Source organism: Mangifera indica, chromosome 10 (assembly GCF_011075055.1).
Source record: "Mangifera indica cultivar Alphonso chromosome 10, CATAS_Mindica_2.1, whole genome shotgun sequence".
NCBI lineage: Eukaryota > Viridiplantae > Streptophyta > Magnoliopsida > Sapindales > Anacardiaceae > Mangifera > Mangifera indica.
This window is the reverse complement of record NC_058146.1, coordinates 15164674-15192321: the sequence shown is the minus strand read 5'-3', so window position 1 is coordinate 15192321 and position 27648 is coordinate 15164674. Positions and strand designations below refer to the sequence as shown.

General features: G+C 30.6%; 4 protein-coding genes across 33 annotated transcripts in view; all 4 read right to left on the bottom strand.

Annotated features, from left to right (window-relative positions):
• The window catches only part of LOC123227516 (putative disease resistance protein RGA1), a 124449-nt gene that overhangs the window by 85362 nt on the left and 11439 nt on the right, over positions 1–27648 (bottom strand). The window contains exons 2-3 of the mRNA XM_044652458.1: positions 2505–2664; positions 2223–2387 (exon numbers count right to left, since the gene is read on the bottom strand). The gene's annotated coding sequence lies outside the window, so the exon portion shown is untranslated. Of the gene's footprint in view, positions 2388–2504; positions 2665–27648 lie in introns of the transcript that reaches the window.
• LOC123227490 (probable LRR receptor-like serine/threonine-protein kinase At1g56130) overlaps positions 102–27648 on the bottom strand; it is a 191347-nt gene continuing 163800 nt past the window's right edge. Inside the window, exon 20 of the mRNA XM_044652345.1 lies at positions 102–404. The gene's annotated coding sequence lies outside the window, so the exon portion shown is untranslated. The remainder of the gene's footprint in view (positions 405–27648) is intronic.
• Positions 2809–5511, bottom strand: LOC123227524 (disease resistance protein RGA2-like). Of its 2 annotated transcripts, none has more exons than XM_044652498.1 (2): positions 5115–5511; positions 2809–3059 (listed from the first exon to the last, which is right to left on the bottom strand). In XM_044652498.1, exons 1-2 carry the CDS (start codon positions 5415–5417, stop codon positions 2826–2828), a joined length of 537 nt encoding a protein of 178 aa, XP_044508433.1. In that variant the 5' UTR covers positions 5418–5511; the 3' UTR covers positions 2809–2825. The 2 variants fall into 2 exon arrangements, with proteins under 2 accessions (XP_044508433.1, XP_044508435.1); XM_044652500.1 differs by having other exon boundaries at positions 2953–3396; positions 5115–5509.
• LOC123227509 (putative disease resistance protein RGA1) lies at positions 12393–18536 on the bottom strand. Of its 29 annotated transcripts, none has more exons than XM_044652433.1 (9): positions 15607–18536; positions 15245–15404; positions 14893–15135; positions 14647–14793; positions 13685–14538; positions 13538–13604; positions 13324–13389; positions 12971–13032; positions 12393–12842 (listed from the first exon to the last, which is right to left on the bottom strand). In XM_044652433.1, exon 1 carries the CDS (start codon positions 18208–18210, stop codon positions 15904–15906), a length of 2307 nt encoding a protein of 768 aa, XP_044508368.1. In that variant the 5' UTR covers positions 18211–18536; the 3' UTR covers positions 12393–12842; positions 12971–13032; positions 13324–13389; positions 13538–13604; positions 13685–14538; positions 14647–14793; positions 14893–15135; positions 15245–15404; positions 15607–15903. The 29 variants fall into 29 exon arrangements, with proteins under 29 accessions (XP_044508368.1, XP_044508365.1, XP_044508371.1 ...); XM_044652430.1 differs by having other exon boundaries at positions 12393–12803; XM_044652436.1 differs by lacking the exon at positions 13538–13604 and having other exon boundaries at positions 12393–12803; positions 13685–13747; positions 13858–14538.

The following is a 27648-nucleotide window of genomic DNA, read 5'->3' as shown; positions in this document are numbered from 1 at the left end:
TCTTTGTCAAGTGCTTTCCTATTTCCGCTTGCTTCTATTGATATGCCAAATTTTTATTAACCGGAGAGTCCCCTACAAGATCAATTACAAGAGTAAATAGGTGAAATTGCAATAGTAGAAGCTGTGTATTCAAGGACAAGAACCAAAATTCTCCAGCAAGTTTACCTGAACATAGATAGTAAAAACAAGCCTTGCAAGACTCTTCCATGTTTGTGAGCCTTGATTACCAAGAAGGTTGCCTCAACAAAGGACAAGCTTACATTGTAAGGTCCATTTTCCAGACAAAGTCCATAATATCTAAGTGATTCAGGGGATTGCCTTGAAGACTAATAAAGCTTTGGGGCTGCAGTGCCAGTCACTGGTGAGCTAGTATTTTGAACATGTGTGTTGAATCTGTTGATTGCCTATCAGAAAACAAATCAGCATCACTAATTGCCAGTTTTTCTGCATCAAGTAGATTAGAAGATGCTCCAACAATATCATTGTTATCAGCCGTATACACTATGCTATCAACTTTCATTTCTTTGCCACCACACTTGATTGTGAAACTTGAATCAGCCGTATACACTACGCTATCAGTTCGGTTCTGTTATCCTAACTAGAGCTCAATGAACAAATATTTTACAAAGCAACAACAGCAATATTGGAGAAAGGTAACATATCCCATTGCTGAGCCTATATATTTCTAGTTATTTTTTCCTTTCAGCAACGGCATTTTTTCAGAAGAAAAAAATCTGACATCTTATATATTGAAAAAGGAACTATAACCAACCAGAAGTTTGAGCTGTCAAACATGAAATTTCTGGCTACTAGATTCCTGTTCAGTCCAATGCAAAGATCAATTATACTTCGAAGTATGAAGTATACTTGCTAGGGATGTAGTACATCAAATCATAACTCGAGAAATAATTGTAAGATAAATCTCCACAAAATAGAATTTTAAACACCAGATGAATAGGAACCATACGCATATAAATCTGGAAAGAAACTACTCAATCAAGACTTTCAATTGCTTTCATCAATTACTTGTAACAAGAGAGTGCATGCAATTATAGTCAAGATTTTTTAAAATTTAATGGGATGGCCTAATTCCAAGATATATATTTGTAGCAGTAGTGCATTTTTCATTCTTCTTCAGTTTGTATGATAAGATTCATTTCTTTTTCTTCTTAATCTATTCACGAAGCGTTCGGCACCAATACCTCTTCAACATTTGAACATCTAAAACTTTCAAGGAAGATATAACAAATATTGGCATATAACATCCAACTAATTCAACATGATATATACACATAATTCTCAAGAAAACTGAAACTAAAGCTTACATTTTTTTAAGATATAAAGCCTTCTGCTGAGGAATGGTTCCTGGTAGGCCCTTGTTTCCAAGAAGCCTGGCCATTGAGACAACAAACAAAATTATGTATGCTAAACGGAAAAATAAAGATAAGACAAAAAACTAAAATAAAGCACTTTGGATTTGACAATTAAGTTGTCGAAAACCAAATCCCTGCAGAAAGGGAAAAAAACTATTAAAGAAGACCCACATAAACAAAAAGAGACACTCATGGAATTACATTATTAACTTACATTGTCTATAAACTTTTATATTCTTTGATGTCAGATATCCAGGGGGAAAGGAAGATTGATCAGTATTGAATGAATCAGCTAAGGAAATATTGCAGTACACCAAATGATAGAAAAAAAATCAAACACCGGAAAAAAGAACAAGCAGCTTACAGTGTGGAGCACTTTTATTATAGGCCAAGTTTCTCTGAAGACAGCTCAATCCAAGGACATTACCTGCAATCATAAAGACATTGTTTTGCATCACAAATATGAACACCCTGTAATCTAATCCTTCGCAGAACAGAATTTCAACAACTATTTTCTTTCTTTAAAAAACCCTGTAACAAGTTTCTTTCTTTAATCAACACATACAATAAAAACAATGTTTGACCTCCAAGTTATTTTTTAGAATTTCATGTTCAAGTTATCAATAAGTTTCTTACACCACGTGGTAATGAGATCATACTTGGACATGCAAAAATCCAAAGTCTTCGAAGGGCTCTCAGGCGACCAAAATCTTCACACAAATATTCTAAATTGCTGCACTTGTGAATCCGTAAAAATCGAAGATATTGTTTTGCATCTCAAACACCAACACCCTGTAATCTACTCTTTGGCAGAACAGAATTTCAACAACTAATGTTTTTTATTTTTAATAAGAAATAAAATCTGAAACTTTATTGGAATAAACTTAGAGTGTACTAATTGTTCATTTGCACAAAATTTTATTGGAATTATATTTGTAAACACCGAAATTCTGAATCAATCTAGAGGAAGGTATGCTTTACTAACTGCACCATTTGGCGTAATCTCCCTGAGTCCTGCAATACATGTTCACAATTAAGGTGAGCAGAAAATTAATAATATATATATATGTAAGTATATAAAAACCCAACAATCTTTAAAATTGCATAATCTAAAAACTAAATGATTTGCACCTGAAAAAACATGAAGGTGTAGATCGAACACCAATGCTTAATACATAGAAGAAGTAAAATGGATAAATCCTCCAGTCAATTGGTTGAATTAGGGTTCATGATTCATGGAAATTGAAGAATTTATGAGATTAAAAACTCATACATTTGATTCAAGTTTCCCCTGCATACATAGAAAATAACAAAGTTAAAGAAAGGAAGGAGAAACAATGAAGTTAAGTTTTGTAGCTGTTCAAATTTTGAAATTCATATCTGATGATAAACCAATCAAATTGTTACCAAAAGTTTTGACTTGAAACAAATAATTATGTCAAGAATATTTGCCTACTTTTCGGTTGACTTGATAACCTCTCCATCAAGTTCAATCTTCGGGATATGAGCATTTTTGGGCCAATCTTCACCTGCTTCTGGTTTGCATCTTTCCGTCAGTTTAGGATAGTCTTCAATCATGAGTTCTCTCAAAGCGATGAGATGATTGATATCCTTGGGTAGAGATGACAATTCAGGACAATTCCAAACCCGAAGAGCTTGAAGTTTTTGCATTGACTCTGGTAGTGCCTTCAACTTGGTACAATTTTTAATACGCAAGGTTTGCAGAGTTTCTGCCGAACAGCAAAGTAGCCATTGCGGCAATTTCACCAATTGTGGTAAATTATTAATTAGAAGCAATCGAAGGGGAGGTCGTGTGCTATTGAGTTCTTCATGATTGTGTTGCTCATCTGATCCTATGCTCAAATCAAGATTAAGCCTTACACAATTTTTCAAACGAAGTTCTTCTAATGAGCTTAGGCTTCTTACACCACGTGGTAATGAGATGAGACTTGGACAATCGAAAATGTATAGTCTTCGAATGACTCTCAAGCGACCAATATCTTCACACAAATATTCTAATTTGCTGCAATTGTGAATCCAAAAAATATGAAGAGAATTCAAGCAGCCAATTCCATTATTTTGTAGATGCTTTCGCACTGTGGTTAAGGCTAAGAATCTGAGACTAATTAAGTGTTTAACACCTGTGGTTAACTCTTCTAGTTTCTCGCAATCAAACAGTGATAAAAATTGCAAACTTTGTAGCTTGTAGATAGAACTTGGGAGTTTTTTTATTTTTGGGTTAGATGATAGTTCCAAATATCTCAAATGCTTCAAATTACCAATTCTTTTAGGCACTGCTTCAATACCTAAATTATGTAAATTTAATGACCGCAAAAACTGAAATCTTGAGACAATTAATTCTAAAAATGATTGGCTAACATTGATATTCTCTCCAACACGTGTAAAAAACGTAATGCTTCTTAAATTACCCAGGTTAGCTAAAAAGCTTAAAGCCTCTACTTGACTTGCATCCAAACGAAATAATAAATGCCTATAAGAAGTTTTGGCTGTAATTTGGTTACTCCCTTTCACTATTAAGCCCTCATTTTGGAACAATAATGTGGCAACATCATGCATTAGATCATGTATTTTAAATGAATATACACCATTTTCAAAATCTTGAATATCTTGAAAGAAAGATCTCCACATTAATTCTTTTATATATTGCATGCCAATAGTTTCCAAATCTTCATTTTCATTGTGGGCTTTGAGAAGCCCGTTGGCCATCCAAACTTAATCAAGTTAAAGTTCGAAAATGTGAAGTCTTTTGGAAATATGGAGCAAAAGACAAAACATTGTTTCAAAGGGAGCGACAAATGATTATAACTTATTCTTAGAGCATGTAAAATGCTATTATCCTTTTGATCTAACTTCCATATCTCAGTATCTCTCACATTTATCCAATCTTGTTCAAAAGTTGAGGAATAAAGAAGACTTCCTAAGGCTCTTACTGCCAATGGAACACCTCCACATTTTTTTACAATTTCTTTTCCAATCTCTATAAGGTTGGGATGTTGCTTTTCTTGACCTTCTTTAAATGCATATTTAACAAACACTGACAAACACTGATTAAGAGAAAGACCTTTTAACTTGTTTGTAGATATAGATCCCAAAATCGATGCGACACGATCACTACGTGTAGTTACTATAATTTTACTTCCACTAACACACTTCATTAGTAAATTTCTTAAATCACACCACAACTCATAGTTTTCATTCCAAACATCATCCAAGACTAACAAATATTTTTTATCTCTTATAATATCACGTAGGATTTTCTGCAATTGGTCCATACTCGTGATTATATTTTTGCCCAATCGCAAAATTGATAATGTCAATCAAAAGCCTTTTTAGAGAAAATTCATCTAACATACAAATCCACATTTTCAACTTAAAATAATCACTTACTTTTTCATCATTATACATAAGTGTGGTTTTTCCTAAACCTCCAATTCCAACAATAGAAATAACAGAAACATTTTCATGACCATCACTTGGACACAATAAAATTTTCATAACCTCCTCTTTGTCTTTATCTCTACCAATAACATCTGAAGCACGCACAAAAGAGTGGGTTTCTCTCTCTCAACCTAAAATATTATTACTATAAATTTTCTCACTGAGATTAAAATCATCCTTTTCAGCAGCTATTTTTGCCAACCTTTTGTTAATCTCCTTAATTTTACAAGCCAACCTAAAACGGAAAACGATTGGATTTGAAGATGAAAAAAAGTGGCATACCTTTCTTGAAATGCTTTGACCATTCATCACTTGCTTACACAAATCTTTCACCTCAATTTCATCCAAAACATCTTCAACATCATAGCAAACCTCCTTAAGCTTTTCCAGCCAAACTCTCAGCTTCTTATTTTGGGTTTGTTTCTCTTCAGCATCTAAGAGAACAGTTTTGATGGTGGTTAAGGTGCCAGCAAGCTCTTGTACATCATTCTTGACACCCCATCCCAAGGAGACTTCATTGGAAGTAAGGGACATCACCTTACTCAAGAGTTCCCCAGCAATAACAGAGACAATTGTTTCTGCCATATTTTTTAGAGAAAGAAAGTTGCAGGTTGTTGTGATATTATTATAGGGACGAAAATGGATTGTTGTATGAAATAATGATAAGAGGGCAAGACATACATATATATATCATTTTAATAAAAGTTGCAACTTGCAAGCTGTGTGAAACAAATAGGAAGAAAACAAATACGCGTATGAACAACGGACCCTCTTGGGCTCCATTCCAGGCCCCATTTTCGGCTCTATATCTGACTTTTCCTTAAAGAGTATGACTCTTCTTCCACTGTTGATGTGTTATTCGCACTTTGAATTCAGCCAAATGGTGGGCTGTCGCTGTCAAGTTCTCAACCGGCTCTTTTTGTCTTTATAATTTAGCTTGTAGACAGAACTTCTAATTCAACAGCTTTATTGAATTTAACCGAAATCTAAAGTAAGTTAATATTTATATATAAATCACATCGAATTAGTCAATTTGGCAAGAATGCGGATCAGACGTTCCACTGGATAAAGCCAAATTTGAATTGACTTCTCTTTCTTTCTAAGAGGACTGGGATTCTGACATGGAAAATCTTCGGTATCAAAATTAGATGTTTCAATTTCTTGAATATGATGTTTCAATTTTAATTTAATTTTTTTCATAAAATATTATTTTAATGATAATCACGTATGATTATAGCAAAATTTTGGACCTATATTCGTGGATAATGAATTTTTAAGAGTGGGTTAGGTATGTTCACGATTACCAGTGGGTCACTTTTTTTTTTAATTTATTTTTTTTCCGCTTTATCATCAAACTTATAATACATTCAATACAAATTTCATATATTTTTTTTTTACATAAAATGAACTCAAATATATCTTAAAATTAAAAAATTTGTTATGTTGAAAACAAATTTAAAAAATATGGCATTAAACATTTTATTATAAATATTCATTTAATGTTTAATGCTAAAATTCTCTAAATTTATAAAAAGACTATTTTTATAATTTGAGATAAATTTTCGTTTTTTCACAGAATATTTATATATTTGAAGAGAAAAATAGTAAATATTAAAAAATAATATATTAAAATAATAAAAATAAAAGAGAAATAATAAATAATTAATATTAATAGATAACCCATGAATCAATCCTTACCAATCAAATCGGGTATGAGTTTAGAAATTATTATCTTTATAATTTGATCTGTTTTCAATTTATACTTGTTTCAACTATACTTACATTAATTTAGTCTACACCTAACTGATCTACTTATTTATCAAATCTATTTTTAAAGTAAGAGACAAGGATAAGACTTGCATTAAATTGAGTTTTAATTAATTTTGTATAATCCAAAAAAAAATGGTTAAAACGTTCAGACGTATACAAAATAGACAATTTTAATTAATTTAAATGAATTATTAATATAGTTAAGTTAATAAAACTCCACAAGGGAAAAGGGGTATTTCAGTATTTTAAAAATTACGGGACTTTCATGTCATTTTCCAAATTAAGGGATGTTTGGAAATAGTTGACTTTGTACGTCAACATCGGGTATTTAAAACAGCCTGACATGAAATCCACGTGTTGAAATTAATGGGAAGGCAATAAATAGGGGAAAGACGTATGTACGACGCGCTGTCGACTTTCAGTATCCTGCAATAAATGAGGAGGGTGTCGTTTTTGCGAGGTTGGCGTTTGCTAAAATAAAACATCCAACATTAAATTGCATTAATTGCAAGATGCTCACGGTTCCATGTGATGAGAGGATAAAGACTGATGGCATTTATAGAAGATTGTCTTCTACTTCAAATGAAATTTAAATTCAATTAAAATTGTATTTAAAATTAAAATTAAAATTTTAAGATATTTTATGTGACCTCGGTCTTCCATGTCCAATCAATTTAAATAGTATATAATTATAATATATTATTATATTATTAAATAATTTTAAATTAAATATAAAATAATTAAAAATGATATTAAATTTTATTGACGAATTGTATTGTTTGTATCAAATCTCAAGACCCACGTACAATTAGCCATTTTTGTAAGCATTTTTGTAAGTTGGTTTGCAAAAATATACTTTCTTTAATTTATAAAAAATTAATTTTTTAATTTGTGCAAGTCTTCCCTTGAGGCAATGAGATATCTTATTTTATTTGTTGACCATGGCACACCCGCAAAATTTCAGATTATGCCCACAATTTGTGCATCATGCTGAGATAACTCGTTGCTACATTTAAAATTAACCACTCAATAATATAACAACTTATCATTATTGGTATTGCTAGAATTTGTTAGAATATATTTCAAATATATGAGTTTTTATATTATAATATGTCCCAAATTAATGAAACTATATATACAATTTTGTATATAAATAATAATATATTTTCATATGATTGAATATTATTTTATTTTTAATTTTCAACTATCTAATCAAATGACAACACGTCATTGTTTGTGAAAAAAGTTGTATACATAACACTACTTTATCCTAATATATGTTTTCCTAGATTAGCATATATTTTTAATATATGTTTTCTTGTTATGTGTTATTGTATATTTACGATGTTGATTTATGTTTTCTTATATAGAATTTAGGACTTCTATAAATTTGTGTATCATTCAGACAATTTTATATACCAAAAAATACAATTTATTCAATTCTCATGATAGTATCAAAGTCAAACATTCATGTCAGCATTTCCTTTTGATATATTCACATTGTCACTTACGTGAAAAAATAAGTTCATTAGTTTGGTACTATCATATTGTCATCTTGTTAGTGACATCGTTTAACTCACTTTCATACCTTTTATTGATTAGTTAGTAGAAGTCTTCACCTTTTGACTTGTATTACAAACTCAATTTAGCAAATCATTTGTTAACTCAAGTTTGAGATGGTGTTACAATATATTAGAATATATTCCAAATATATGTGTTCCTATGTTCAAGTATATCCTATATATATGTTTTCCTATGTTAATATATATTTTTATATTGATTTATGCTTCCTTATATAGGATTTGTTAGTGCATACCCTAGGAACCAATCATATTATCGTTTTCAAGGGCTTTCCTCTTGTATTAAATATTAATAAAAGAAATGTTTTGTATTTCACATGTTTATTATACCTCACTTTATTTATTTATTCATTAAATATTTTGTATGCATGTGAATTGTCTGGATGATATAGTCTTTGGAAGATCAAATCATTGAAGCCTTTTCTACGTATATGATGCCAATTAGGCAATGACATCGCACAATAGACATGTTAAATGCTTCTGTTGACTATCATGAAATGATATTAGTATGAGTGACTGTAAAAGTCATATAATATGGATTAACAATTAGTTAACTATTTTTTGAACATAACTGATAATGATGAATCACATGGACTTGTAAAGGTAGTTAATGATTCATCATAGGATTGTACTAGTATACTGTTAATCATTCAACCTTAGATGTCACAGTTTGATCTGATATGGACACGTATGTTTTATATGGTATATAAATACAAGACTATTTATGTCATGATAATAAGTCAGATTGATCATATGCTATTTGTATGCGAAAACAAGTGATAGTCAAGAAGGAATCTGTTAACTCAATAATTTTATTTTGAGTTCCCATATAAATATTGATAACTATTAAAAATAGAAATCTCCAGTTAGAGTATAAAACAGGTCACGTGAAAACAATTATTATGACTTACTTTTTTATCATCTACTTTGAATTATTTTGATAAATATGCAAATGATAACTTGATGTTTAACTATTTTTTCATGAATGTAATTATTATGACTTACATTTTTATCCTGTACTTCGAATTAGAACTCAATACACATAATTTTACTCTTACTTTTATGTTGTTTTCAGCGATTCTATGTGACTTTATAATGAGTATTCATTAACAATAATATATCATTATATAATTGAGTATTATTTCAAATTTATAATTGATTATTTATAAATCTATTTACAGTCGAAATAAGAATTTTATGGGGACTTCATATGCTCAATCTCTCATGTAATTATCTCTATGGTGAGATTTCAAAAAGCAATAGAAAATTGTTTGTTTTGGACTCATTAGACCTTAGTTTCAACCATTTGAGCAGAGAGATTCTTGTAAAGATCACTTTGCACAACTTTGTATACAAACAATAATGTGTCATCATATGAATCAATATTGTTCTATTTTAAATTTTCAACTATTTAATCATATAATGATACGTCTTTGTTTGTGCATAAAGTTAATATTCAAAACAATTTTGTATGATTTATCATTAAATATATATTTTGAATTATTTTATCATTAAAATAAACTTAGTTCGATGGTATACATACTTAAAATTAATATATGAGAACTTTGGTTTAAGTCCAAATAACAAATTAAAAAAATTAAATTTTTTATGTCACCCAATTCAAATCGTCCCATCCAATCTGCTCTAACTTCAAAAACAGTTTTCAAGTGAATTGAAACTATTTTTGTTAGCAAGTGACGATTCAACTGATCGAACCGCTAGTTTTTAAAAGCATGCTTTGAACGTAGATGGGTAAACATATATCCGCAATGAATTATTATGTGGAGATCTCATTAGAATCAGTTGAACTGGTAACAACAATCCCTCAACTTCAATAAGTGTTGAAGTTGAAGATGCTTAAAAGTTGTTTTATGCAATTGTAATTATTGGGGCCAAATGGCTATTTCCCACCCAAAGTATACGCTTTTGTCAAGTTTTCCCCCATCAACTTTGAAAATACCATTTACCCACCCATGGGCTGTTAAATTTAACGGAACCCTAACCCCTAAAAAATTTGTCTCATTTTCCCCCCCAAAATTTTAAAAACTAACAATCTTCCCCAATCCAAGTTTTAAAAAATAACGTTTTCCCCTTTAGGGTTTTCAATTTTTCAGAGTTAGTTTTTTAGCATCGTTTCTTTCTCTCCGGCGACCTCTAGGAGACTCTTCTTCCTCTTCGGCGCGGCCTTCTTCAGGTGATTATGCTAGGCACGGTCGTCGAGTAGTCTTCATGACGTATTTGTCTCTAACAAAGACGAATCATCTTCTTCCAGAGACGAAGACGAGGCTTCGTCAACGACGAAGACTCCTCGTCGATGAAGAGTCTTCGTCTCTGGACGAAGACGATTCATCTTGGTCAGAGGTCGTCGACGATAGTTTTCAGGACAATTGCTGGAAGGAGGCCGTGCCGGAGAGGAAGAGGAGTGGCCTGGAGGTCGCTAGAGAGGAAGAAACGGTGCCGAAAAACCAATTCAGAAAATTGAAAACTCTAGGAGGGAAAATGCAGTTTTTTAAAACTTGGGTTGGGGGAAAATTGTTAGTTTTTAGGGTTTAGGGGGGAAAATAAAATCAAATTTAAGTTTATTTTTAATAATACAGACAAAATGACGATTTTACCCTTGAAACCGTTAATTTTAACTGGTCATGAGTAGGTAAATGGTATTTTTAAAGTTAATGGGGGGAAACTTGACAAAAACGCATACTTTGGGTGGGAAATAGTCATTTGGCCTAATTATTGGCTATGGAGTTGGCTTCTAGTGAGGGTGGATTCGAACCGAACTGGTTTAGCTTGATTCGAACTAGAGTTTCAATTGGATAGTTAGACTACAGTTCAATTCAAATCACCCTCTAACAACACTATTTATCCCACTTGTAATATTATTTATCTCACTAATAATATTATTCATCTTATTGACAACATCTCTGATCAATTCGAACATGCCCAAACCCCCATTCAACTCAATTCGAATCCAACCCTTGCTTTTAGAGATTTTTTTGGGTTCTTCTTTTTGATGACTAGCTAGAGGAACATGTTGGTGGGTTTAATGTGGTGGGACATGCTATACCCACAAGGTCCACCTTGACCTTCAATGCTATGAGAACTTCATAAATGTTATTAGGTCCACGTTTTTCCAGTGGAAGAGACCAAATTTGCATTTATTAAGGTTCGAATGTCCAACAAATGGTATCAAAGTACAAGGTTTAAACAATTCCATCTAATCCACTAGCACAACATAAGGTGGAGGGATTTTACAAACCAGTTTATGATGAGGATTATGTGATGAAAGGCAAAACCTGAAGAGCATTTTGCATGATGATCTCCTGAACATAAAGTTTTAGAATTATTATTTTGTTCTGAAACTTTTAAATTTATATTGTAAATCAAAGAAGAGAAATTACAAGCATTAATGTTACAGTTGCTGCGCAAAAAGCATAGTAGAAATTTTGAACTAAGATTGATCATCAGTTAGCATCTTCATACCAAACAATACTTGATCAAGGCCTTTGGTTTTCAAGATACTAATTTACATGGAGGTGTCATGTTCCTTGAATGCAGCAACCGGATAATAAGAAAATTGCAATGTTGCTCTGCAGTTATGGTTTCATCAACAAGCTGATTTTCCTTTGGTGAGATCCTAGTGAAAGTTGTTTCACAGATATCACCATTCCATCGAAAGCGTATCCTATAGTAGCAGATCTATTACCATAAATCATATCTCTCGAGCAAGCTTGACTTATGAGATTTCGATTATTATTATTTTAAAAATCCCTTGGACACTTGCCTTTTGCAACATCATTATTTCTTCTTATCTACACATAAAAAGTTAAAAATATTAGTATCAAGCCTAAAATTCCAAGACCTACTGTAATACCAAAAATCAGCATGGTTTGGTTCTTCTAACATGAAATACTAATAGTTGGTGTGAAATTTGATGTAGGAAAATTCAGTTATATGTATATCAGAAAACATATAATGTACAATTATCATTAACTCATCTTAAAGCATATAATGCCTAGAGGAATCACGTAGTGCACCTGGAAGGATGCAACAAGTCCCTTTACCAACCCAAAAAGGTGGATTTCAAGATAGTTCTTAGATACATTCACATTAGATTTCTTTGTCACTGCTATACTATTTCTGCCTGCTTCTATTGATATGCCAAATTTTTATTGACTAGAGAGTTCCCTACAGGAGCAATTACGAGAGTAAATAGATGAAATTGCAATAGTAGAAGCTGTGTATTCAAGGACAAGAACCAAAATTCTACAGCAAGTTTACCTGAACATAGATAATAAAAACAAGCCTTGCAAGACTCTTCCATGTTTGTGAGCCTTGATTACCAAGAAGGTTGCCTCAACAAAAGACAAGCTTACATTGTAAGGTCCATTTTCCAGACAAAGTCCATAGTATCTAAGTGATTCAGGCGATTGCCTTGAAGACTGATAAGGCTCTGGGGCTGCAGTGCCAGTCACTTGTGAGCTGGTATTTTGAACATGTGTGTTGAACCTGTTGATTGCCTATCAGATAGAAGAAGCTCCAACAATATCATTGTTATCAGCCTTATACACTGTGCTATCAACTTTCATTTCTTCACCACCACACTAGAATGCAAAACTTGAATCTGCATATTGCAAGCGTATACCACGCTATCAGTTTGGTCCTGTTATCATAACTAGAGCTTAATGAACAGACATTTTACAAAGCAACAACAGCAATACATGAGAAAGGTAAATTGGTAATATACTAGATTTTAGAAAACAATTATACAGCTGAAAGAAAGAAGCTTACAACACAGAGTATTCTTACAGCAGGGGAAATTGCTCTGCAGACAATTCAATCCGGGGAAAATACTGAAGGGCACAGAGAACATTACTAGTTATGTTTGTTAAAGCACAGCATATCCCATTACTGAGACTATATATCAGATGCTTGAGCTGTCAAACATGAAATTGCTGGCCGCTAGATTCTTGTTCAGTCCAATGCAAAGATCAATTATACTTTGAAGTATGAAGTAAAATTGCTAGGGATGTGGTATATCAAATCATAACCGTCGAGGAAGATATAACAAATATTGACAACATCCATCTAATTCGACATGATATATACGCATAATTCTCAAGAAAACTGAAGCTAGAGCTTACATGTTTTTAATATATACAGCCTTTTGTTGAGGAATGGTTCCTGATAGGCCATTCTTTCCAAGAAACCTGGCCATTGAGACAACAAAAAAATAAAATAAAATAATGAATGCTAAAAGAAAAAATAAGGATAAGATAAAAATCTAAAATTAAAAAAACTAACTTAAATAAAATAGTCAAATCTTAAATATATGAAGGTAAGCTTCAACAAATTTACAAGTAAGAGTATCAATACTGAACAAAGCACTTGGGATTTCACAATTAAGTTTTTGAAAACCAAATCCCTGCAGAAAGGGAAAAAAACTATTAAAGAAGACCCACAAACAATAAGAGGCACACTCATGGAATTACAATACTAACTTACATTGTCTGTAAACTTTTATGTTCTTCGATGTCAGATGGCATGCTAACATTGATCACAACATTTCTAAGATATCCAGAGGGAAAGGAAGATTGATCAGTATCGAATGAATCAGCTAAGAGAGGAAATATTGCAGCACAGCAATTGATAGAAAAAAAATTAAAAAAGCAGCTTACATCGTGGAGCACTCTTATTATAGGCCAAGTTTCTCAGAAGACAGCTCAATCCAAGGACATTACTGGCAATCATAAAGACATTGTTTTGCAACACAAATATCAACACCCTGTAATCTAATCCTTTGCAGAACAGAATTTCAACAACTATTTTTTCCTTTCTCCTTTTAATAAGAAAATTTAGGATCCCAGATGTTAAAACTAAGATATTATGGATCCCAAAGCAGGTTTCTTTCTTTAATCAACACATACAATAAAAACAATCTTTGACTTCAAGTTATTTTTTAGAATTTCATGCTCAAGGGTCTGCAAAGCTCTAAATTTTAACCAAAGAATTTTAAATATCATATATCTTACTAAGAAACATGAATATGCAAAAATTACATTTCAAATCTTGAGATGACGATGTCAAGGATGAAGAGAAAATTTAAAAAAAATAATAATAACCGTGACAATCAAAACATAAATAGAAATAAAATCTGAAATTTTATTGGAATAAATATGTGCTGCCATAAAATCGGAAACTCTGTACATTCTCAAACATTTATTTAAAAAAATCACATCATGAGAAGTTATATTCACTGTTAAAGGCTGAATTATAATTGTAAACATGATATTCTGAATCAAACTATAGAGGAATATATGCTTTACCAACTGCACCATTCAGCTGAGTCTCCATGAGACCTACAATATATGTTTACAAATGAGGTTAATTTTAAGGTGAGCAGAAAACTAAGAAAATATTTAAGAAACCCAACAATTTGTACCATCTAAAAGCCAAATAATTTGCACCTGAAAAACATGAAGACATTGAAGAACTAAAATAAATAACCCCTCCTGTCATTCAGTGGAATTTGTGTTCCAAATTAGGCTATTTCAATGGAAACGGAAGAACTTAATTATGACATTGAAAACTCACACATCTGATTCAAGTTTTCCCTGCATACATATAAAACAAAGAATAGGATCAGTATTTTGTTAGTACTAATTTTAAACCAAATGAAGAAGAAGAGATATGGATTGGTCATACGGTCATACCTAATTTTCGGTTGACTTGATAATCTCTTCGTCAAGTTGAATGTTTGTGATATGAGCAATCTTGGACCAATCATCATCTGTTCCTGGTTTGCATCTTTCCCTTAGCTTAGGACGGCCTTTAATTATTAGTTCCCTCAAACAGTTGAGATGATTCATATCCTCCGGTAGAGATGACAATTCTGGATCAATCTAGAGGAAGAAATGCTTTACTAACTGCACCATTTGGCTTAATCTCCCTCAGTCCTACAATACATGTTCACAATTAAGGTGAGTAGAAAAGTAATAAAATATATAAAAACAAAAAACCAACAATCTTTAAAATTGTATAATCTAAAAACTAAATGATTTGTACCTGAAAAAACATGAAGCTGTAGATCGAACACCAATGCTTAATACATAGAAGAAGTAAAATGGATAAATCCTCCGGTCAATTGGTTGAATTAGGGTTCATGATTCATGGAAATTGAAGAATTTATGAGATTAAAAACTCACACATTTGATTCAAGTTTCCCCTGCATACATAGAAAATAACAAAGTTAAAGAAAGGAAGGAGAAACAAAGAAGTTAAGTTTTGTAGCTGTTCAAATTTTGAAATTCATATCTGAAGATAAACCAATCAAATTGTAACCAAAAGTTTTGACTTGAAACAAATAAATATGTCAAGAATATTTGCCTACTAACTGATTAGGAAGAAGAGATATGGATCGGTCATACCTAATTTTCGGTTGACTTGATAATCTCTCCGTCAAGTTTAATGTTCAGGATATGAGCAATCTTGGGCCAATCTTTACCTGCTTCTGGTTTGCATCTTTCCGTCAGTCTAGGACAGTCTTCAATTATTAGTTCTCTCAAAGCGATGAGATGATTGATATCCTCGGGTAGAGATGACAATTCAGGACAATTCCAAACCACAAGAACTTGAAGTTTTTGCATTGACTCTGGTAGTGCCTTCAACTTGGAACAACTACCAATATACAAGAATTGCAGAGTGTTTGTCGAACACTGAAGAAGTCATTGCGGCAATTTCACCAATTTTGGAAAATTATCAATTTGAAGGAATCGAAGGGGTGGCCTTGTGCTATTGAGTTCATCATGATTGTGTTGCTCATCTGATCCTGCGCTCAAATCAAGATTAAGCCTTACACAATCTACCAAACGAAGTTCTTCTAATGAGCTTAGGCTTCTTACACCATGTGGTAATGAGATAAGACTTGGACATTTATAAATCCATAGTCTTCGAATGACTCTCAAGCGACCAATATCTTCACACAAATATTCTAATTTGCTGCATTTGTAAATCCATAAAAATCGAAGAGAATTCAAGCAGCCAATTCCATTATTTGGTAGATGCTTTTGCACTGTGGTTAAGGCTAAGAATCTGAGACTAATTAAGTGCTTAACATCTGTGGTTAACTCTTCTAGTTTCTCGCAATCATACAGCGATAAAAATTGCAAACTTTGTAGCTTGTAAATAGAACTTGGGAGTTTTTTTAATTTCCAGTTAAATGCTAGATTCAAATATCTCAGATGTTTCAAATTGCCAATTCTTTTAGGCACTGCTTCAATATTTAAATGACGTAAATTTAATGATTGTAAAAACTGAAATCTTGAGACAATTAATTTTAAGAATGATTGGCTAACAGGCATATTTTCTCCAATGGATGGAAAAAACATAATGCTTCTTAAATTACCCAGGTTAGGTAAAAAGTTTCGAGCCTCTACTTGACTTGCATCCAAATGATATGATAAATGTCGATGAGAAGTTTTGGCAATAATTTGGTTACTCCCTTTCACTATTAAGCCCTCGTTTTGGAACAATGATGTGGCAACATCATGCATTAGATCATGTATTTTAAATGAGTAGACACCATTACCAAACTCTTCAATATCTTGAAAAAAAGATCTCCACATTAATTCTTTTATATATTGCATACCAATATTTTCCAAATCTTCATTTTCATTGTGGGCTTCGAGAAGCCCATTGGCCATCCAAAACTGAATCAAGTTATAGTTATAAAATGTGAAGTCTTTCGGAAATATAGAACAAAAGACAAAACATTGTTTCAAAGGAGACGACAAATGATTATAACTTATTTTTAGAGCATGTAAAATGCTATTATCCTTTTGACCTAACTTCCATATCTCATTATCCCTCACATTTATCCAATCTTGTTCAGAAGTTGAGGAATGAAGAAGACTTCCTAAGGCTCTAATTGCCAACGGAACACCTTCACATTTTTTTACAATTTCTTTTCCAATCTCTATAAGGTTGGGATGTTGTTTTTCTTGACCTTCTTTAAATGCATGTTTAACAAACACTGACAAACATTGATCAAGAGAAAGACCTTTTAACTTGTATGTAGATACAGTTCCCATAATTGAGGCAACATGATCATTACGAGTAGTTACTATGATTTTACTTCCACTAACACACTCTGTTAGTAAATTTCTTAAATCACACCATAACTCATAGTTTTCATTCCAAATATCATCCAAGACCAACAAATATTTTTTATCTCTTATATTATCACGTAGGATTGTTTGCAATTGGTCTATATTCTTCTGAATATATTTTTCCCCAGTTGCAGAATTGATGATGTCAATCAAAAGCTTTTTTAGAAAAAATTCATCCGACACACAAACCCACATTTTCAACTCAAAATGATCACTCACCCTTTTATCATCATACACAAATTTTGCAAGTGTGGTTTTTCCCAGACCTCCTATCCCAACAATAGGAATGACTGAACAACTTTCATGACCATCACTTGGATGCAATAAGAAGTCAATAATCATCTCTTTATCTTTGTCTCTACCAATAACATTTGAAACAGGCTCAAAAGAGTGTGTTTCCCTCTCCCAACTAATAACATGGGTGCTATCAATTTTCTCAAAGAGAATAAAATTATTCTTATCAGCTACTATTTTTGCTAACCTCTTTTTAATCTCCTTAATTTTATACCCCAATGCAAAACGGAAAGCAACTGGATTTGAAGATGAAAAAAAGTGGCGCACCTTTCTTGTAATGCTCTGATGATTCACCACTTGCTTACGTAGATCTTCCACCTCAACATCATCTAAAATATCTTCTACATCATAGCAAACCTCCTTCAGCTTTTCCAACCAAACTCTCAAGCTCCGATTGTGAATCTGTTTCTCCTCAGCATCTAAGAGAACAGCTTTGATAGTAGTTAAGGTGTCAGCAAGCTCTTGTACATCATTCTTGACACCCCATGCCAAGGAGACTTGATTGGAAGTAAGGGCTATCAACTTACTCAAAAGTTTTTCAGCAATAACAGAGATAATTGTTTCTGCCATATATTTTTTGAAGAAAGAAAGTTGCAGGTTGTTGTGATATTATTGAAGGGATGAAAATGGATTGTTGTCTAAAATAATGATAAGAGGGCAAGACATATATATATCATTTTAATAAAAGGAAAAGAACGTTGCAACTTGCAAGCTGTATGAAACAAATAGGAAGAAAACAAATGTGCATATGAACAAGCAAGGGACCCTCTTGGGCTCCATTCCAGGCCCCATTTTTTGCTCTATATCTGACTTTTCTTTAAAAAGTATGACTCTTCTTCCACCGTCGATGTGTTTTCACACTTTGAATTCAGCCAACTGGTGGGCTATCGCTGTCAAGGTCTGAACTGGCTCTTTTTGTCTTTATAATTGACTACCATATAATTTACCTTGTAGACGGGGCTAAAGTGGCAGCCAAATGGTGGGATTCTGCCATGGAAAATCTTCAGTACTACGTCAAGTATTAATTTCTTGAATATTATGTTCAAATTTTAATTAAATTTTTCATAAAATATTATTTTAATGATAATCAAGTATGATAATAACAAAATTAGAAAATTATTTTGCGAGAATATGATACCCGAAGATTAATTTTGCCAAATTAATATCTAAATACTATTTTATTTGTATAAATATAACATTTGATACTAAGTTATCACTTTTTTTTTAAATTAAAGGGGTTAATTTTTTTTTCTATTGAATGTATTAAATATTAATTTTTTTAGATTTTTTTAATTGAAAATATCTTTGGAATGTCCTTATTAGAGATAACAAACATTTACCATCTCTTATTAAAAATATCAAATTAATCTTTTAGTTTAAAAACAAAATAATAATCACAATTCTATTTGTTCGATATCTTTAATAGAAAATAATGAAAGTTCAATTATTTCAATAGAGACATTTAATTTGGTTTCTTTACTAGAAAAAAGTAGTAGTTTTATATTCTTAAATGTTGGTATTCCAATAAAATTGTATGAGTGGTTTGAAATTATAAATAGAATTATATTTAATCACATAATAACATATATGGAAAGAATAATTTAAAAAAAAAAATTTTATTAAGAAGATATATTAAAGCTTCAAAGAGGAGTCACCATTATAGGAAAGTGTTGTCACTTTCAACAATAACTTGGTGTTGAGTATATTTTCTTGATTCACTTTAATTTTATTTTCCACTCATGGCTGCAGAAAATTATGTTATTAGAAGGGGCTCCAAATGTAATGTTAAGGAGGTAAAATTCTATATCAACAAAATTATACGTACATATTTTTTATATATAGATAATGTGTTATTATGTGATTGAATAATTTTAAATTAAAGATAAAGTAACATCCAATCACAATAGTTAAAATTATTATAGATTGCATATAGTTATATATTTATATAATTATAATTACTCATATTATTATTTATTTTTATTCAAATATTTTATTTTATTATTAAGTAGTAAAAATTTGATTTAATTAGTAAAATTATAGACTTGTTTTAAATGTTTTACTCATATTATAATTATATATTGTATATTTATAATAAGAATTTGAAACATTTATATATTGTATATAGTTGTATTTTTGTATAATTATAATTACTCATATTATTTTTTATTTTTATTTAAATTTTTATTTTATTTTTAAGTAGTAAAAATTTGATTAAGCTAGTCAAAGTATTACTGTGATTTAAAACTATTTTTAAACTATTTTTCAGTAAGACAATATGTTATATTGTGTGTTTTATTAATAATATATTGGAGTAATTTAATAAGAAATTAAAACAATGAAAACATTTTAGAAAGCAAAAATAATAAATAATTTTCAGTTAATTTGGATCAAATTAAATCAATTTAAATATTAAAATATTATGTTAGAATTAAAAAAATTCGATACAATTTTCATTCAAATCATATTGAAGTTAAAATTTTTTAACACAAAATATGGATTATTATGATACAAATGCAATATAAGAATTCAAACGGCTAGATCTAAGATGAGACATCGGATGGACACGTGTAATTAATACAAAATCCCGTTGCAACCAACAAAGTCTTTTGCTAGATGTGGATGATATCATTGCCACCTCAGCATCATACAATTTTTTATTCACCTAATCTTTTAAATATTTTATTTAAACCCCTCAACTTTTCCATATGGTTCTTTATTTTTATAATCCAAATCTAATAGTATCATGGTACCATTGACGTTATCAGTGGTTGTCATTACCTTTGACGATGTGTTTCACTGTTTATTCTATTATACATTTAACTACCAAAAACTCTTGAAGCGTGTTGATTCAACTTTATCAATGATAAGTAATTGAAAATTCATTGTAATTACATTTTTAATATTCTTAAAAAAATTAATTAAAATAATATATTCATCTCCAAAATCTATGATGAACACTGCTAACACCATTACATCTATAAGATTTTGTATGTCTAAACTTTCTACCAATAAAAAATCTATCATTTTTGACAAGAGTAAAGGGGTATTTCAACCTTTTCAAAATTACACGACTTTGCTGTAATTTTTTAAATTAAGGGATGTTGAGATAATTGATTTTGTACAACTACGCAAAATGGTTATCCCTTTGTTCATCCAGTCAACAAATCCAAGATTATCCTTCCACTATTAATGATTTCAATTTTCTTGTTTTTTGCACATAAGAGGCCTCGCCTATTCTGCAGATATACAATTTCTTTCAAGACTATCAAGATCTGTACTTTTAGGATTCCCAATTTGATTTCGAGACAGCTCATTGAGAAGCACAACTGGCCAGCCATTACACAGAATATAGTTCTCATGATGGAGGGTCCAATGCCTCATCACCTATCTCACTTTAAGCGATAATCACGCCAACAAATCTGAAAGATATCCACTCAGCATAACTTTAGGGTATTCTTTAAACCAGCCTTTTAATATCATAATCGCACAAGTCTGCATTATTGTTGTCTTTAAAGGTTGTATCATTGTCTTTATATGTCCTTAAAAGTCTTGAATTATTGTCTAAAGTCCTTAAAGGTTGTATCATTGCAAGGGTGCTTATCTGTATGAAACTAATAGGAAGAAAACACATATGCATATGAACAAGCAAGGAACCCTCTTGGGCTCCTTTCCAGGCCCCATTTTTGGCTCTATATCTGACTTTTCTTTAAAGGGTATAACTCTTCTTCCACTGTTGATGTGTTTTCACACCTTGAATTCAGCCAAATTGTGGGTTATCGCTGTCAAGGTCTGAACCAGCTCTTTAGTCTTTATAATTGACTTCCATCTAATTTACCTTAGCTGTATGAAACTAATAGGAAGAAAACACATATGCATATGAACAAGCAAGGAACCCTCTTGGGCTCCTTTCCGGGCCCCATTTTTGGCTCTATATCTGACTTTTCTGTAAAGGGTATAACTTTTCTTCCACTGTTGATGTGTTTTCACACTTTGAATTCAGCCAAATTGTGGGTTATCGCTGTCAAGGTCTGAACCAGCTCTTTAGTCTTTCTAATTGACTTCCATATAATTTACCTTAGCTGTATGAAACTAATAGGAAGAAAACACATATGCATATGAACAAGCAAGGAACCCTCTTGGGCTCCTTTCCAGGCCCCATTTTTGGCTCTATATCTGACTTTTCTGTAAAGGGTATAACTTTTCTTCCACTGTTGATGTGTTTTCACACTTTGAATTCAGCCAAATTGTGGGTTATCGCTGTCAAGGTCTGAGCTAGCTCTTTTAGTCTTTATAATTGACTTCCATATAATTTACCTTGTAGACACCTGCATGATTGTTGATGGGCCAAGGATGTTTAAACAAGTAAATTACTGATGATGAAAAGAATTGAATTAAAGTTAATGAGAGATGGGTTTGTTTCATTTAGTTTTACTTGATTCACCATGACTTTGCATGTTTATTCTCTTGCCCCCCCAAAATATAATCTAAATGCATAAAGATTAAAAGTCAGTTCTCTAGTTGTCTTGGTACAATATCTGATTTATAGAGAAGAGGAGAGTGTTAATTGAGTGAATTGCACCATAGAAAAATCTAAATTCTAGTACATTGAATGTATTCATCTAAATGTATTTACTTTTAAAAGTTTTAAATTATTATGAATATACCAAACACTTAATATATATTTCATTGTCTGTCTTGCCAAGATGGGAAAGAGAGAAACACTTAATAATAAACATTTGCAGTATACAATGAATGCAAGATTTACATTATGGTGGCCGCTGAAATTTCGGTTCAATCTCGCTCACTTTCCATTTACAAGAAGGCATCCTATGGCAGGGGATCTTACAAGACGCCGTATTGCTCAGAAGTTTTTAAAGGTGTTCCATTGTTCCGCTTTTCAGTCTCTCCATCTGGGCTTGAAGTCCAGATAACGCCTTCTCATCCGTGGGGAGAACCGCACCTTGTACAGTATTCTCAGAGGCAGGGTGATCTAACAAACGATTTTGACTGGGAAGTCCATGATTTAGAGTGTCGTTCATGTTTATTAACGGCCTGCTTCCGGCTTCGGGGTTCCCAGCAGCTGCAGCTAATTGCATGCTCTTCATCCTTTCTCTTATTGCATCTAATATCGCATCAAATGTCCCGGTGGTTATTGCAGGTTAACAATGGTTTCTGCTTTTAGGTCTGTTTTAACAAAATTAACTGCAAAAAAAAGACAGAGCTCCATATTTTTCATTCTGTTGATCACCCAAAGGATTCTCTGAGGCAAGACCTCTTGTAGCAATGGCTTTATTGATCCTATTGTAAAGCTTGTTGGCTCAGATTTTACGTTAAGTTATTTTGCATCATCCTGTATGAACAATAACAAGTCAATTAAGCAAAAAATACATTAAGATTATTGAAAATGTACTCATATCAGTTAAGTTTCACCAGATTCTAAACCATCAACACATATCCAGTTTCAAGCTCATATGGCTATCAAAGATGACACAAAAAGTTCACTCAAAATACATATAGTGACAACATAAATACAAAGCAATACATTGATACGAAAGTAACTCGATACAACCCAAATTGACTCAAATATTTTGAAGAAATATTATTTTGATAAAATTTGTTAGGAATAAATTTTAGAAATATTGAAAGATAATATCAACAACAGTTGAAATATTTATAAATCGTATATAGTTATATCTTTATAAAATTATAATTACTCATATTATTATTTATTTTTATTTGAATATTTTATTTTATTATTAAGTAGCAAAAATTTGATTTGATTAGTAAGATTATAGACTTATTTTAAATGTTTTACTTATATTATAATTACATGTTGTATCTTTATATTAAAAATTTGAAACATTTACAAATTACATATAGTTGTATATTTGTATAATTATAATTACTTATATTATTTTTTTTATTTAAAGATTTTATTTTATTATTAAGCAATAAAAATTTGATTTGATTAGTCAAATTATTAATATGTTTTAAAACTCTTTTTAAACTATTTGATAATAAGAAAATATATTATATTGTATGTTTTATTAATAATAGGTTAAAGTAATTTAATGAAAAATTAAAATGATAAAAAATTAATTAAAACTATAAAAAATTATTAACATGGTTCTGAATACAAATAGAAGTGATGCCATCTCTAACACTGCATGACTGTAAGCGCTTCCGATATTTTATTGCACCACATACAATAGACATGTACACGGGGTTTAATGACCCTCGAACGCATATAGATGTAGCAGAATTTTCATTACAAGGTAGATGAAGTCCTGGATTTGTGCATCTTATCATCCTTTGAAGGCGGATGAGGCAGTGTTTGTGATGCAACTGCTGCATGGTAAGAAGATGATGTCAGTTGGGCTAAAGCTGGAACAGCACCACCTGCAGATTTCCAAGTTTTGTTAAAGCCAAGGCATTTCCAAGAGAACTTGGTTGTTTTTAAACAAATCGTAAGTACTGAAGAGGAATATTAATACAGGAGGACATAAATCAAGAACATAAAAGTTGTGACCCAAATGAAAAAGAAGTAAAGAGTAACTCTGACCTGCCAGTCCAGGACAAGCTGAAGAGAATACTGGCATAGGGGTGCCTACGTGTCCAAAATGGAATGAGCACTGAGTCAACAAGCTGTTTTAAAGCAGGGAGGAAGCATAGAAAACTACAAAAAGAATGTTCAAAATCTTCTGAAATTTTAAGGGGAGCTAAACATTGTTGCAAAAAGAACATGGGGATACAAATTGTAAGCCCCAAAAAGAACCAAGGCCGAGCAAAACTCAACAAAATAATCCATTTAGTACATACAACTTTATAAGGGGAGCTAAACATTGTTGCAAGAACAAGAAATTAAATTCTAACACATAGAGAAACTTTCCTATTTCACATGCAAAAAGGTTTAATTTTGACTACTTTTGTCATCATAATTTTACAAGATAAATGAACATTAATTTAGATATATTATTATATGATTGAATATTATTTTATAATAAAATTATATATATAAATAAATTACACAAACTTATTAGAATAAACTAAGGTAATCTTTTTTGATTGGGTGATGTAATTATTTAATTTTTCTTTTACTTTAAAATCACTCTATAATATACTATAATTTTTATTTGTATAATTTATTTATATATTTACAATATTATTAATTACTTTATATTGTGATTTAGAATCATCATTTATATATATTATAAATTCATATAATTTTATAATAATTTATATTTATTTGTATAAGACAAAATTGTTTCACATGTGTTAAATAAAATAATAAAGAGAAGCCGCAAGTAGCGTGAGCCCCACGAAAATTCATCAATGATGGAAACATATAACAAATAAATTCAAATTATTAATTATTTGACAATCTTTAATAACAAAATAATAAATAGCTCAAGTTGACAAGACATCTTAATTATGATAAAAAAAAATAGGCTCAAATCAAAACTATTGAAATTTTGATGAAACGTTTTTGTCATTAAATAAATAAATAATAAAATTGTATATCTAATTTAAGCATATAAAAAAATTTTATTTATGTTGATGTTATCATGACATCAACATAATAGTATATCTTCCTGCCCCAACTAATAAATTATAATTTGATACAATTCACTTAATTTAATTTTGGATTAATTCAGTTTAATAACTTAAACATGTTTGAATCATAATTCAAACCAAATATATCACAGATTTTTGATTGAAAGTTGTAATAAAGCCCTAATTAGTAAATTTGCAAATTATTCGAGTTCCTATATTATTCATGTATTAAACATGTTTAAAAAAAAATTTAAACCCAAAACATGTTAAACATGTGTTTTAGGTCATTCCCATATTAAACGTGAATTATGTGTCATTTTTGAATTTTTTGCTAAATTTAAAATACAAAATTATCTCTTTTATTTTTAATTATTTACGAAAATGTCACTGCTATTTAAAAAAAAAAAACCTAACAATATTTCTTTTTTAATTTCCAACTCTAATTTTGCATTTTCTTCACCTATAGCGTGTACAATAATTTACTCTGATCTGAGTTTGAAATTTAAGCTGATTAATTTGTTTATTTTTTTCAATTAACTAATACATTATTTATTATATAAAAAATTTTGATTATGTATTATGTTATATTGGGTTTAATAGTTAAATAAATATTTTATATTTCAATTGTGATATTGAATTTTCAATAAGAGATTCATAAAAAAGTACTAAAATTATTCTAGTATTACTGTATTTTTAAAAATATATTATCAACGATGTGTTATATTAAATCTATATATATGTTTTGTATTTTTTTTGAATAAAAATTTTAAGGGTTTTTTTATAAATATATTTTTTATTATTCATTTTATTATATTTATATAATTTACATACTGTTATAAAATAATGTAATTTATTGAATTAATAGAAGGAAAGCTTCTGAAATTATAATAAGAAGCAAAATGAAGAAGAAAGAAGAAAACTTTTTATGTGAAGAAAGATGTGTCGATTACATGAAGAGAGGGGGTATTTATAGAAGAATTGCCGCCCCTCCAGTCAGCAAAAACGGCTTCCTTCTAAGCCAAGTTTCCAATGCCATTAATGTTTTCATACTCCTTTAGCCAAAATTTCTTCTCCTGCGTCAGCCTCTCCAATAAATGTTTTCCCACCCATTTTCTTGACTTTATTGGTGGAAAGCCACTGCATCTGTAACACATACCTTTTTTTTCATTCTTATATTTATTAACTAGAAATGAAGCTAGTATAGATAATGGGTCAAATTGCTCCAATTCAACCCTATCAAAAAAAATGTCATGTGTAATTAATACAAAATCCTGTGACGGACCGAAAGTCTTTTGCTAGATGTGGATGACATCACCACCACCTCATCATCGGACATTTTTATTCACCTAATCTTTTAAATATACTTTAAACCCCTCAACTTTTCCATAAGTTTCCAAATTCTAAAAGTATTATGGTAAGTAGTAATAATAATTTAATAAATTTTAAAAACTATTTTTTAACAGTCATCGAATTATCACATTTAACTACAACAAACTTTTTCTAAGTGTTGATTTAATTTTATCAATTATAAATATTTAAAAATTTATTATATTTGAATTTATAATTAAATTCTTAATATTATTAGAGAAATTAATTAAAATAATATAATTTTATATTTTATTGATATTAAACTATATTAGTTAATATTTTATTCCCTGAATGCAATCAAGAAATACATGTTTTATTGAAAATATTCAATTCTAAAATCTATAATGAATATTTACACGATTACATCTATAAAGCTTTTTATATCTCAACTTTCTACCTATAAAAAAATCATTATTTTTAACAAAATTAATGGTTTTAACATACTAATTATAGTTTATTATAACTAATAAATAATTTTTATTAACAAATTATCATATTTTTTGTTGAATTATTTTTTGTTTTGATTGAATTTTAGATATAAAAATTATTGTAAATCTAAGGGTTTGAAAGTAAGAAATAAGGAGAAAACTTGCATTAAATTGAGTTTTAATTAATCCGTGTAATTCATAAAAAAAAATTGGTTAAAGAGGTTTAGACGTGTTAAAAATAGACAAGGGAAAAGGGGTATTTCAGTAATTTAAAAATTACAGGACTTCGAGGTAATTTTCCAAATTAAGGGATGTATAGAAATAATTGACTTTTGTATAAACACGCAACGTCAACATCGGGGCATTTAAAACAGCCTGAAAAGAACTCACCATGGATCCACGTGTCGGAATGTGGTGGGAAGGCAATAAATGGTGGTAAAACGTATGTCCGACGCGTCGGTGACTTTCAGTATCAGGCATAAATGAGGAGGGTGTCGTTTTTGCGAGATTGGCGTCAGGCAAGTTGGTATGACATGGACATGAAATGAAAGCGTGGAAATGGAAAAATCCAACATTAAATTGCATTAATTGGAAGATGCTCACGGTTTCATGTGATGATAGGATAAAGACTTTCATGGCATTTAAAGAAGATTGTCTT